Raw genomic sequence first — 13,539 nt, 5'->3', positions numbered from 1 at the left:
TTATTTTATTTTATATATTTTTTAATAAATATATTGTACATTGTGAGTATTTTATTATCTAATATAATATTATATGCTTACTAGATGATAAAAAGCATAGAACCAGCACATAAATGAACAAGTTAAAGGTAGTTAAGGTGGAATGTTTGGACTATGACTATGACCATGACCAGCCACCATTCGCCTACAGATCTCATGGCAACATCAGTCACAAAACTTGGGATTTAAAGTGCAAGAATTTATGCTTTAATATTCGAACTTGCATGTGATAGTAGGCATTTTTTAGTAACAAAAAAAAAGAAGAAGGAAAAGATAGTCTTAAATGATCAGAAAATTACCAAGAGATTATATCAGGTTTGGTTAATTGGTGTTACTTTACAGATACTAATAAGAATTATTTAATTATTTTTATTGTTTTAAATATTACAGTAATCAGTATTTCTGAATGGTAATGAGTGTCTTTCAGTCCAATTAAAGAACATGGGAAGTGATATTTGAAGTGGGTCTAAGAATTGGCCGCCAAAACAAGAGAATAATAACAAAAAAGGAAAAGCATAAAGAAACACATTTAGCACAAGAAAGCAAGTGACTGTTTATTTTGGTTACATAGGGAATAGAGCTTGGATTTCTATACATAAAAGCAACTGAATGTTTTTTTTTTTCCTTTTTGGAAGCTTTGCCAATGTTGCAATCTACCAGTTCTAGGTGATCTATCATCCATGGCTTCTGTCTGCCAACTCACTACCATTTGAATAATAAAGAAATATTACCCCTTTTCTTAACACCAAAGGAATGTAATTAACTAATATTTTTTTCTTAATGGTAAGATTATTGTACGATTTAAAGCTTATGTTTTACTTTATGAGGTTTCTGGTAGTATTAAACTAGTCACTTTTATTTGTCTCATGTTCTATTTTAATCATTTATGCTTAAAATATTACATTTTAGTCACTTACATTATCTTGTTGTAACATTTTAGTCACTGAGCCATTAATTGTTGTTAACGGTATAACGGTATGCTGATGTGGCATGTTAAAATCACTTCAAACGAAAATTTTAGGTTAATTTCCACAATTGATCCTTAAATTTTTTTCATTTTGAGCAATTTAATTTTTTTTATATTCTTTTAACTTTCTTCTTTTCTCTTTATTTTCTATTTTCTTCTGCTTCTCCCTCTGTTTTTCTCCCTTTTTTATTTCTTTTAACGTAATTTTTCTATGTTTTTCATTTGTTAAAGCTAGTCCGCAAACTCGCCTCACTCGAAAAAAATAAAAGTATAAGAACTAGTTTTAACAAATGGAAAAAATAGAAAAATTACGTTAAAGAAATGGAGAAGGGAGGAAAATAGAGGAAGCAAAAGAGAATAAAAAATAAAGAAAAAAAGTTAAAAGAACGTAAAAGAAAAAAATTCAATTGGTCAAAACGAAAAAATATAGGGACTGATCGTATAAATAACCTAAAATTTTTGTTTAAAATGATGATTTAATGTGCCACGTCAGCTTACCATTACACTGTTAACGGCTCAGTGACTAAAATGTTACAACGCGATAACGTGACTAAAACGTAACATTTCAAACATAAGTGACTAAAATATAACTTGAGGTAAATAAAAGTGACTATTTTAATAGTTTACCCTTCTTTTAAATGTATTTTAATTAATTAGTTATTTAATTTTTTTGCTAAAAACAGTAATTCTCATTAAAGCAAATTAAAACGAAACAGTAGCAAAGTGTCTAGCAATATCAGTACTGACAGAGTCGCGCATGAAAGAAGGTAAAATATGATACAAAACAAAGTCATTAGTAGTAGAAGGTAAATTAAAATTTCAAAGAAAATCTGGGTTGCTACCCTTTCTGGCAAAAGTATCTGCACACAGAGGCGAATATGGGGAGTGTCTCGGCCTGAGAAATTTATTATTTAGATCTTTTAAAAAATTTTAAAATAGTAAAAATAAAATTATATTTTAACTTCTTTAAAATTATAAAAATTTAATTTAATTTTTTAAAAATTATATAGATATAAATTATTAAAAATTAAAATTTTATTTCAACTCTACTAAAAAGTTTTATTAAAATTTAAAATTTTATTTCGGCCCAGTAAAAAATTTTCTGACTTCCCGCTATTGGCACACCGATTGCCCGATAAGGCAGACTATGCCAGAAGGTGGCAATTGGAGTTATGCATGACTAATAACAGAAATACCCACAAATGCGGTCAAAGTCACGGACAAATGGTTCCATCCCGCGGACCCATTAGTTATTTAATTAAAACATAATTAATTGTTAAGTAAAATATGTGGATATGTAGTATACATTGTAATCTGTAACGAAACAACTAAAACAAGAAAGATACTTGGCTTGTGAAGGGTATATGATTCCAGCCCTTTTATTCATCCATGTCAGATTCTTGCAGTAACAACCTTACTTTCCTTCGATGGCAGAGTTATGATTAGGGTGAATCTCAAAATCCCCTATAGCACCTACTACTGGGTCCCTCCATGTCCATGGCTTTACTGCTTTAAACACCTTTCCAAATCCAATATATATCTACAGGAATTTGGAACATACCCTCCTGTTCTTCTTTGTTTCTTCCATTGTTTAAGTTGAGCTAAGGTTAGAAATGGTTTGCAGTTCTCAAAGGGTGCTTTTGTTTCTTATCTTTTTTGGGTTATTAGCAATTCAAGCAGATAAAGTTTGTGGGTTGAGAGGTTTACACTTTGTCTTGAAACAGAGGGAAGAAGGAAAGGGAATAGTTACAAGGAAGGCTGTTGAAATGAAGGAAATGAGAACAGAGCAAAAACCACTACCTGTAAACAACAAAACCGATCCAAATGAATCAAGCAAAAGAAGAGTTCGAAGAGGGTCAGACCCTATCCACAATAGGTCTTGAATTTGAGGGCCACATTCAAGTAAGTTTTAACACTTCGAAATACAAAGAAACTTCACACAGTGCAGATAATACCAGAAGGTGGCAAAACTGTATCTGCCGTCTCAAAAGAATTTTTTTTAAAAAATTATCAGGGGTGGTTGATTGGGTTGTTTTTCTTTTTAATCTTTAAAGAAAAATTTCTAGAGATGGGTATATAGATGTTAGTAGGGGAAGCTTGGTCCATGAAGACAAGTTAGTGAGTATGGCATCATCTTTGTATTGTAAGCTAAAGTCCTGAGAGGTGTTGAAGAAGAAAGCAAAATATAGACCTCATATTAACACCATTTATAGCTTCTTTTTCTTTTCTTTCAATATAAAATTTTACTTGTGTTTGCATCAATAGCAAGTTTCTAGAAATATATATATATCCCTTTTCTTTTTTTTGTATGAAAACCAACTATTATTATTAAATTATTAGATTAAAGTCCGATGAATGACATGCCTTTGAGCGTCTTCCAACATTAATAAACGAAAAATACACTAGGAGGTTTAGGACACACAAAATAATTAATTAAAAGAGACCGCAATTTGAGAAGATTGAGGTTGATAGCTGCTTCCCAAACAGGCCCAAGTAGCATCATACAACAAAGGACTATTTTACACTCATCAATCAACAATAAGTTAGAATTTGAACAGGCTTTCATGAAATGTAACAATAACGTAATATCAGCTTCAATCTAAAGATTGTCGATCTTATAATCTCTAATTAATACCAGTCCATCTCTCAGTGTCCAAAGTTTCGCTTCTACACTAATTGTAATAGGGCTGTGACAGAAAGAACTAATCACCCGACGATCCCGATGATAACGAATAATTATATCTGCACCTTTTTTTTCCTAAATTCTCTAAAAATGATTCATCGGAATTTAATTTGAACCAATAAAATCTGAAAGATTGAGATTCTTTACGGGAAGAAAAAGCAGAAAATTCTCCATAATAAAATTGACCACTTAATACACACATGCTGTAGCAGTCACGGTAATTAAATTTAATTAGTACCATATATATTTTTAGTCTGTTGTGGAAGTAAGCACTAAAGTTTTTAGATATTTAAAGAAATATGTTCAATACTTGTGTCCAAATCTGTATATTTTAGTCAAAATGAAGTCTAACTTTAATTAATCTCAAATGCGTAACTTGAAACAATGACATCAATCAAATTTATTCTGTACTTAGTGTTTTGGAGGAGCATCTTAATTCGACAGAGAAATGAATTCTGGATCAACGTTATGTCACTATAAATGAATTGACAGCAATGACTTTGAATTATTAATTTTCATGAGGGACTAAAGTGCAAATTTTTAACTATTAAGTTTGGGATTAATGAAACGAGAAGACCTTAATTATGAAAATAATACAAAATTCCAATTTAAAACAGAGACCCAGGGCCCAAAACGTCATTCATCATAATAAGTGTGGAATTCAATAAAACAAAGTCAGACAGTTAAAGTGGATTTGGAATTTGTACCAGGAATCGACCCTTTAACTGTGCATCTGGGCCGGGACTAGAGTTTGCTCATGGTGGAGTTGGATTTTATATAGTATTTAAATTAATTTTTTAAGTTTGGTCTATTAGATCCAAAAAAATGGATTTAAATTTTTTTTTTGTTTAACTCTAGATCAAGTTAGAAACTGTAAATTTAGATTCGACCCGAATTATTAATATTTAATTTTTAGAATAATTTTATTTAAAAATATAATACACTAAAATTAAAATAAATATTTTTAATACATTAAAATATATTTATGTTAAAAACACTAACATAGATATAATAAATGTTTTATTGTATTAAATTTAATTTTAAAATATTATATTTTGGGTTAAGTTATTTAATTGGGTAAATTTTTTAAGTTTTGGATAAGAAATATAATTTTATTGGGTTCGTGATTTAATATATATAATTTATTATTTAGCATATATAATTAATATAATTAATTTTATAATATAACATATTCAGGCTGAGTCAAGTCAAAAAATCTTAGCTAATGCTTGACCTATATAGAAAACGAGCCTTAAATTTTATCAAAACTTATTTTCTGAGCCTCTTATTTTTATCGAAATTCTTTATTGTTCCATCAAGTTTGCGTGATTCAAGCCATGGGACTTCAATCTCCTTAAAAAAACAAAGCAAAAATTACAGGAGATGGGCTTTACTGTACATCCCTCGTCATACAAAAATGAGTTATCGGATCTCATTTAAGCCCAACTGTAATTGGAGGCGTTTGTTGGGTTTCTAAAGGACCCATATCTTCAAACTAAGTTTTTTTGGGTTACACAATTTAACCCTTAATTATTAAAAGACAAAGTTATAAATGAATCAAAAGGGGTTTCCCAAATGAAAATTCACTGAACATGAAACTTGGAATTAAAGTTTGCTAACATAGTTGCTGACATAGTGATAATATATTTGTATTATATGGCATCTTTTTTACTATCCATGCCAAAAAAAGAATGGAAGTTATTGAAAGGTTTGTTGTTTGGGTTAAAAAAAACCTCATCAAATTCACCTATAAAAGGAAAAGAGAACTTTAGCTGAAATCTACACTAAGAGAATTTCATGTTACAAGATTTTGGACACTTTTATCAATAGAGTAGATTAGATGAAAGCTGACAAGGAATTTTGAAAGCAAAATCCAATAGATCATGATAATGCAATATTCTTATCCTCTATAATGAATGGCCCTTTTCCGTTTTGACAGCCTCCCAAGATTTTTCTTTTTCTCAACTTCTTTGATCTTATCTTCTTGAATAATGTTTCATAGATGCAAATAAATGCATTTAGGTGGATGCTGATATGATCCACCCATGTCTCCAAAAATAACATAAAAACTTTGTAAATTGTGGTGATAATTTCTATATGTACAAAAACCTAGAGCATAGTGAGGGTGAGGGGCAGCTCTAATTTAATATTTGTATGTGGGGGGCCCAATCACTTAAAAAGAGTGGACCATGGAATCTTGTTCTATAGGTTAAAATGGTTGGTGACACGACTCTAGTTGTTTCTGCAGGGAAATTGAAGTCGGATCAAATTAAGGACCATTTTTCCTGCTCCTCTCTGCCTTTTTACCATTGCCTTTGAGTCTTTAAAACCGCCCCAATTAAGCTCAGCTGGCCACTTGGACATGTGCTTTCCCTTTAAGGAATCCTCAATTATTAGGACAATAACCCTCTTGATTGCTGGTTGTTCTGATAAACATCACTAGCAAGGTCTCATTTAAGGAGAAAAAAAAATCCCAAAAAGGAGGATGGATAAAAAACTGTAGTAACTTTATTCCTGCAAATCTAAATATTTCTCTTGGCGAAACCATTGCAGCTACACATATTGAAAGTTTGCTAATGGAAGAAAGTAACTACTAATAGTAAAAATAGAGATGAATACTGAAACTTTGTTCACGTAATTCAAAAATTTTCTACACCTAAATAATAAAGATAAGTTGTGATTTAAGTTCAACTCACTCGTCAAACTGCAACATCACTCCTATACTTTGAGCTAAATCACTCTCATACTACAACTTTCCATTTGAAAGCTTAGATGTTGTTGGAACTAAGAATATGAGATGAATGAAGTTAGCAGTTTCTTGAGCTAGAAGGCTCGATACTTGCTGAGCAAACAAAACAGAATCGGGCTTTAAAGACAAAAGAAAGCAAGAAAAAGAGAGAAATTGATGAAGAATTTTGATGTTTTTCATTAACTTTGAAAGATGGCATAATGCCAATACATATACCAGACATAAGCCGGTCAAAAATAAGCAAATTGTCACCTAAACATTATCTACTACCACTAAGTAACCTTGAAACTTATAAAACATGACTTGCACACTTTGTAAAACTGATTTATCAGCTCAAACATTGACAAACTACATCAAGTAAATTAACAACTTGGTTTGAATCTAACTAAGTTACAAAATGTTAATTGAAGTAACAAAACTAAACAAAACAGCAGCACCATCTTCAGCTGCAACATGCATGGCTCGGGTAGCTCCTCTGCCACAATATATTTTACTTAAAATTTAACAATTCCTAATTGAACAAATAAAGTACTCTCACTTTCTTGTACTAACTAACCTAAATAAATTGTCTATACATATGGATAAAAGGCTTGTTCAATTACAATCAATATCAATAACTAGTTCCACTAAAACAGTCATTAAAATATTTCCAATAAAGTGTATATTCGGTAGAAATGTTCTTGCCATCAAATTCTTTGAAAAACAAATCTTGTATTTAAGGGAACTTAGATTGTAATGAAAGATTGAATCCAATCCTTGGCTTAATTTTTCATGTAAAAAGACTTCACTAATGAGTTGTCAAAAGTCTTCAAAATCAATAATTAAAGGTTGAAACAGTAAATCATACTTTGAACACTAAATATACATAATTTTATTCAATGTACCTACTAATGTTCAATATGCATGGTACATGACTTTAGTTAGTGTAATCAAATAGTAAATCCATTAATCGTTTATGCGGTAATGAAGGTAAAAAAATTCAACAATTGAGTATTCCTTAAATTACATTAGGCGTTGCAGCTAACAATTATAATTGGCATAAATTCATACAACACAATCAGTCGAAATTTAAACAGCATTCATCACTATCATATATAGTTGACGTTTTGCAAGTCTAAAAAGCTGACATAAACAGAAAAAAGAAACTTGAATCAAAGCTAGATTCCATTCTAGAAAGCTAGAATTTTCATATAGAAGAACATTACTTTTAATATTTGTACTTAAAACATGCAACAAAGTTTGGGGGGTGGAGTGGCGCGGTGAGTGGAAGACTATTTAGTATTGCAAGTGATAATAACAGAAGTTGAAATTTACAAAATAGTTTCCTAAGAATATTTCTTCTAAAAAGAAGGTTTGGAAGATGAAAAAAAAAAGAAAAACAAAAGGAAGTTTAGCACGAATAACACATTGTGAGGTGTCTCCTGTCATTCTGAATGCAAAGGGTATAAAGTTGTAATGAAAATGATTAAGGGTTGGAATGGAAGAAATGGTCAAAATGTAGTTTCAATGGTAGAGCATTACTTGAACTTTATTGTGTCAAATTGTGCACAAATGCGCGTGCTTCTTTGATGATGATGACATGATTGTCAGGACATTCCTCAAGTTGTTTTGGACTCTAATTCTTCGCTCTGTTTAGTTTTAGGGTCATAATTTGATTCATATTCATCACTCCACTCTTGTCACGCTGGGATCAAACTTTTTATTTAGTTTGAAATAGTTTAAATTTGATGCCTCCTTATCTATGATTGAATTATTATATGGGTTAGATTTGTTTCTTGGATTCTAATAATGCATGATTGAGGAATAAGGATTAAGATAGAGTCGCAAAGCATAAAGGACAAAATATCACATCTCTAAACCAGTATTTCAATTGCATTCATTAATCATCTTCTATATTTAACCAAAATCCTTAATGCCAAAAACAAAAAGAGATCAATGTATGCAAAGACTAACTTTATTATAGTCGAGTTAGTAGAAGAAAATTAGAACATGACTTGATGGCCTTGCCTTGCCGTATATTATTGCTTTTCAGACACCACGTGGAAGCAGAGAATTATGATTAAGAGGATGATAATGGCCCCTACCTACCCTTATATTTAACATTTAAATTTTTTTTTGTAGAAATGGCCCGTCCCAACCTTCCCAAAATCCATTTCCAAATCCCTTAATTTTTGTCTGGACATAAAATAGGCTGATTAAAGGACTCTATTTGAATGGTAGGCTTCAATGTATTTATCACCCCCCCCCCTCCTACATAAACCTATTGATATTCAGTTTGATTTATGAAACCAAAATAATCATAATTTCCTTTTTCAAAGCTGATCCGAATCACCCCTTCTACTAACTATCTTAAACATTAATAAAGTCATGAGAGTCATTGCTTGGGTTGTAAAACAAGGAAGGGAATGGATAACTTTTTTATCAGCCCTTTCTGGAATGCCTCCTTGCATTCAAAACCATTAAAGTATTTCCCATTCAAATGTTATTTTATTCTCTGCAATATAAATAAATAAATATGTTGATGTTTACTTACAAAGAAAGTATAGAGATTGGAATCTTTCAAGTGATATAATAAACAAGTTACCTAGTCAACTGTGAGGTGACAAATGTGAGGCAGACACATGGCAAATCTGACTGCAGTGTGTGAATGCTTCATATTCATCGCTGCCCACGTAGTCTGGTTTTTGTGTAAATGGAAAATCCAAAGCCTTGAATCATATGGAGTAGAGTATTATTTACTGCTCATAACTAACTCGATCACAAAATCACTTGAGGGAAGAAATTTAAAGATAGGGCAAAGGAAACGTGACTAGTGGTTGAAAAATCTTCCATGACATGCCTTTCTTAATTACCTCCATTTTTATCATTATTAATTTCGTGCTACTGCTATAACAATAACATTGATTGATGATGATAATTATCAAATTAAAACTATACCATCTAAAATCAGTTTTCGTTCATCATCATCATCACCCGTTTGCCATGCACCACATCATCATAATTAAGTTCACAATCCTTAAACCATCAATCTATGTTTTAAATATGTAGACATCCTCAAGGAAAATGGTGTCCTAACCCCACAAAAAGGTCCCCACCCTCCTAATTCACCACGTCAAAGGCTTCACCCCTTTTTATTCTTTTCTTAGCAAACGGAGCTAATCAAACACCAAAACCAACCCACAAGCTGAGTCCTCATCAGAGACACACACCCCACAAGCGCCGAGGTCACTAACTCTTTATTACTCCTCAAGATCTACCACCACCTTCAGCAGGAGGAGGAAATGGTGCTTTCTTACAAAGAGTGCCTCAAAAACCATGCAGCTAGCTTGGGTGGACATGCCCTGGATGGTTGTGGAGAGTTCATGCCTACCCCTTCTGCTACCCCAACTGACCCTGCCTCCTTCAAGTGTGCTGCCTGTGGTTGCCACCGCAACTTCCACCGCCGTGACCCTTATGATGGCCCTGCTTTTATCCACCGCCTCCCACCCCCACCTAATCGTAGCTCAAGTCCAAGCCCGACTCATAGCCCAGGTCCAAGCCGTACCCCACCTTCACCTGTGCCATTCTCTTACTACTCTTCTGCACCGAACATGCTGCTGGCCTTGAGCACTGCCTACTCAGGGCCAATGGATGAGTACCATTATCACCTCAGCAACTCCAATCCTTCGGTGTCAAGGATAAACAACAACAACCCAAGTGGGAGAAAGAGGTCAAGAACAAAGTTCACTAAGGAACAGAAAGAAAAGATGCATGCTTTCGCTGAAAGGCTTGGTTGGAGAATGCCAAAGGGTGAAGAAAAATTGATACAAGAGTTTTGCAATGAAGTTGGGGTTAATAGAGGAGTTCTCAAGGTTTGGATGCACAACAACAAGAACACTTTTAGCAAGAAAGAGATATTATCAGTTGGAAATCTCAATCTTCACGACAGCCATGACAACAACAACAATATTGAAGATAATGGAAATGCTCTTGATTCCAATAGTCACATGCACAACAATGAGGATAGTATTCAGCTTCATATTTCTACTAATAATGGGTCTTCTACATCTTAATTTAGAAAAGAAAAAAAAAACACTACTGAATTTGAAAGAAAGCAGCAGGCTATAGATGGTGTTTTTGCTTCTCTTTTTCATTTGGGGCTTAACTTTTTTCATTTTTTCATTTTGGAGATTAGTAATCTAATTACTGGTGATGGCAGATGAAAGAAGGAGGGAACAGAGGATATGACTTGTGAGGATAACAATTAAAGAGAATTATTTTGTCATTGTTAATTCTATCTGTTAATTGATATTTAGACGTATTATAACATAAATCTTTGTCTTCTATCTCTGAGTTGATTGTTGTCTTTCTCGTCCTTGTTATGTTTTCTATTATCTCTTGTTTTTGTTGCTTTTTTTTTTTTGGTGACCCTAAAGATTCTTGAGTCTTCTTATAAATAATTTGGCCTAAAAACTACTGGTTTTGTTCTAATTTTAGGTTATGATCAAATAGGACAAACATGCCCTGTTCAATTAGTATTGTTGTCTTTCATTCATTTATGGAGATTTTGAAGCAAAATGTTTACTCCTCCTTTTTACTTTGTATTATTCACAGATAATGGCTCCGCCTCTACTTTAGGGTTCGGTACACCTTGACTGAATTAAACCCAAATCTTTTTCATTATACTTTTTTTTTTATTCCCAGAAAATTTATTAGATTTCTTCATGTCTAATCTGGTCTATTTTTATACGTTATCTCTTCATATATAATCTTGTAAGGCAAACAGGGTTAGGTGAAATAAAATAGTAGTTTGAATGTTGCCAACTTTTCCTTTTTATGCATTTAGTTAACGTAAGTGCCTCATTAAAGCAGCAGACCAAAGTTTCTTGTTTTAATTAGGAGAGCTTTTTGGTACAAAAGAAATTAAAAGGCATCACATGCTTTGTTTGAATAAAATAACTATAAATATGTCATTTTAACCTTTCCTTTTGGAGTTTTTCAACATTGTGATTGGCAGCCTTAAAAGCTAAAACAAAACATGGATGAGCTCAAAATATGTTATATAGTTGATAAAGAAAGTAATAGTAGTAGTAGTAGATGATGCATGGAGATCTGATGGAGGTGCAATATCATTATCACCAGCTTTATCTGGACATAGAAACCCCAACTCCCAAAATTTGGTCCAAGTGTTTAGTTGTATGAATATTGTTGGTCCAAATTTTGCTTTCATGCCACTGAATCTGATCATATAATATATATAGATAGATATGTAAACTGATGAATCTCTAGTCAACATGTTTGGTACAAAAGCTTTATCCTCTGAGCATGGAAGACCAACCATTATTTTCTTGTACAGCAAAAACACACACACACTGAGAAACAATTCTTTTCCTGCTCCTGGACTTTAGCCTGATATACGCAACTGTTGTAAAGTACATAAAAGATTTTCATAAATAAATAACCAAACTTGGTTTTTTTTTTTTTAATATTTCTTTTGAGATTGTGTATTTGTATTCTCAATTCGGTTTACATTGTTTGATAGCTAAATTTAAAAACTATGTTTTTTTTTTACAATTTTAATTTTATTAATATAAAATCTAGATAAAAGTTAAAAACAATAATTCGAATATCTTATCATTTTAGCAGATATATATTTCAAATAAATATACTTCTTAAAAGTAAAATTACCTTAACATTTAATTTTTTATTCACCTTATTAAACACTTCTTTATTTAAAAATTTGTAATAAGCAAAATTTAATAGGAGTTATCAAATAAATTAAATTTTAAATATTAAAAATTAATAATTTATCAAACACACTCTAATACTAAGGTCTTATATGATAAATCATTGAGACATAAATCAATTAAAATTAATATTTCCAATGATTTAACTTTTTACACATGTTTGATCATCCAAAATAAAAACAAGTTAATAGAATTTTTCTAAAAAAATATGGAAAATGATAAGTAGATAAAAGATACTTATCACTTAGTGGAAAATATTTTCAATTAATTTATTTTATTTTAATATTATATTATCATATAAAAAGTTATATGTTTAAAATTTTGATTTTTTAGAATAAGGTGAAATTTCTAAAATTAAGAATAAAATGTAAAATATATTTTTATAATTTAAAATCTATATTTATCAAATAATCTATTTATATTTCAGTAATTAATTTTAAGTAATATATCAAATAAATATAACTTAAATTTCTTGAAATTTTAATACTTAATTTTTCATACTTATTTTTTATCACATATTTTTCAATTTATTAAATAGCAGTTAATATAGTATGATAAAATTGATGATAAATTATGAGTAGAGTGCTATATTCACTAAAATATGTCTACTCGCGACACTGCACAAAATCAGTTTACATCTTTAGTTAAACATATTATTTATATTATTAATGTATGATTGATGTAATTATTTCATTTTAAATTAAAAGAATAGAGTTTATGGCACTAAAAACATTGATAAAATAAAAGATTAATATACTATTTAGTATATAAGTTTATCTTTGATATGTAATTTGGTAGTCAAATTTTTATTGATTATATTTAGTTTCAGTCATAAAATTGATAGGAGATCAAATGGTGTGGTCAATAATTATTTGATATGTGGCCAATATAAATTCACAATTACATCATCATTTGAAGATTAAAATTATATAAAATATCTAAAAAATTAAAATTATAATTTGTAAAAGTTATATTTTTATGTTTTATAAAGCATTACAAAAAAATTATAAAATTAAAGCAAGGTTTAGAAACAAATTTGGTCAGTAAAATTTGGTGGCATTATTAGAATTTTGCTATTTGACAACTTAAAAGTAGGACGTGTGAACATTTCTATGTATAAACAAAAATCAATTTAATTAGATTATAAAATATTTTATCAACATTATTTTTATTATAAGTTTTATTATATCTCCTGTACTTTTATAATATTTAAAAATATCTATAATCCCTTCCCAACCTTTAAATAGGAGGATAATTTATTTCAACGTCTTGAACTCATGTTCTCTTATATTGATAATAATACTAATATCAATCGATTCAATCAAATAGATTACAAAATATTTACATACAAATGACATAATCTGAAACTACGGTA

At 30.6% G+C, this 13,539-nt stretch overlaps 1 protein-coding gene across 1 annotated transcript; it reads left to right on the top strand.

Annotated features, from left to right (window-relative positions):
• Positions 1–9,597: 9,597 nt before the first annotated feature.
• LOC105794196 (zinc-finger homeodomain protein 11) lies at positions 9,598–10,761 on the top strand (the record flags this gene model as incomplete). Its single annotated transcript, XM_012623241.2, is given in 2 exon segments — positions 9,598–9,639; positions 9,642–10,761. Coding segments are annotated over 2 exon segments (891 nt in total), but the record flags the coding sequence as incomplete, so codon positions are not given.
• Positions 10,762–13,539: the final 2,778 nt, after the last annotated feature.

Source organism: Gossypium raimondii, chromosome 3 (assembly GCF_025698545.1).
Source record: "Gossypium raimondii isolate GPD5lz chromosome 3, ASM2569854v1, whole genome shotgun sequence".
NCBI lineage: Eukaryota > Viridiplantae > Streptophyta > Magnoliopsida > Malvales > Malvaceae > Gossypium > Gossypium raimondii.
The sequence above is the reverse complement of the archived record's forward strand: the minus strand, read 5'-3'. Positions and strand labels throughout refer to the sequence as shown.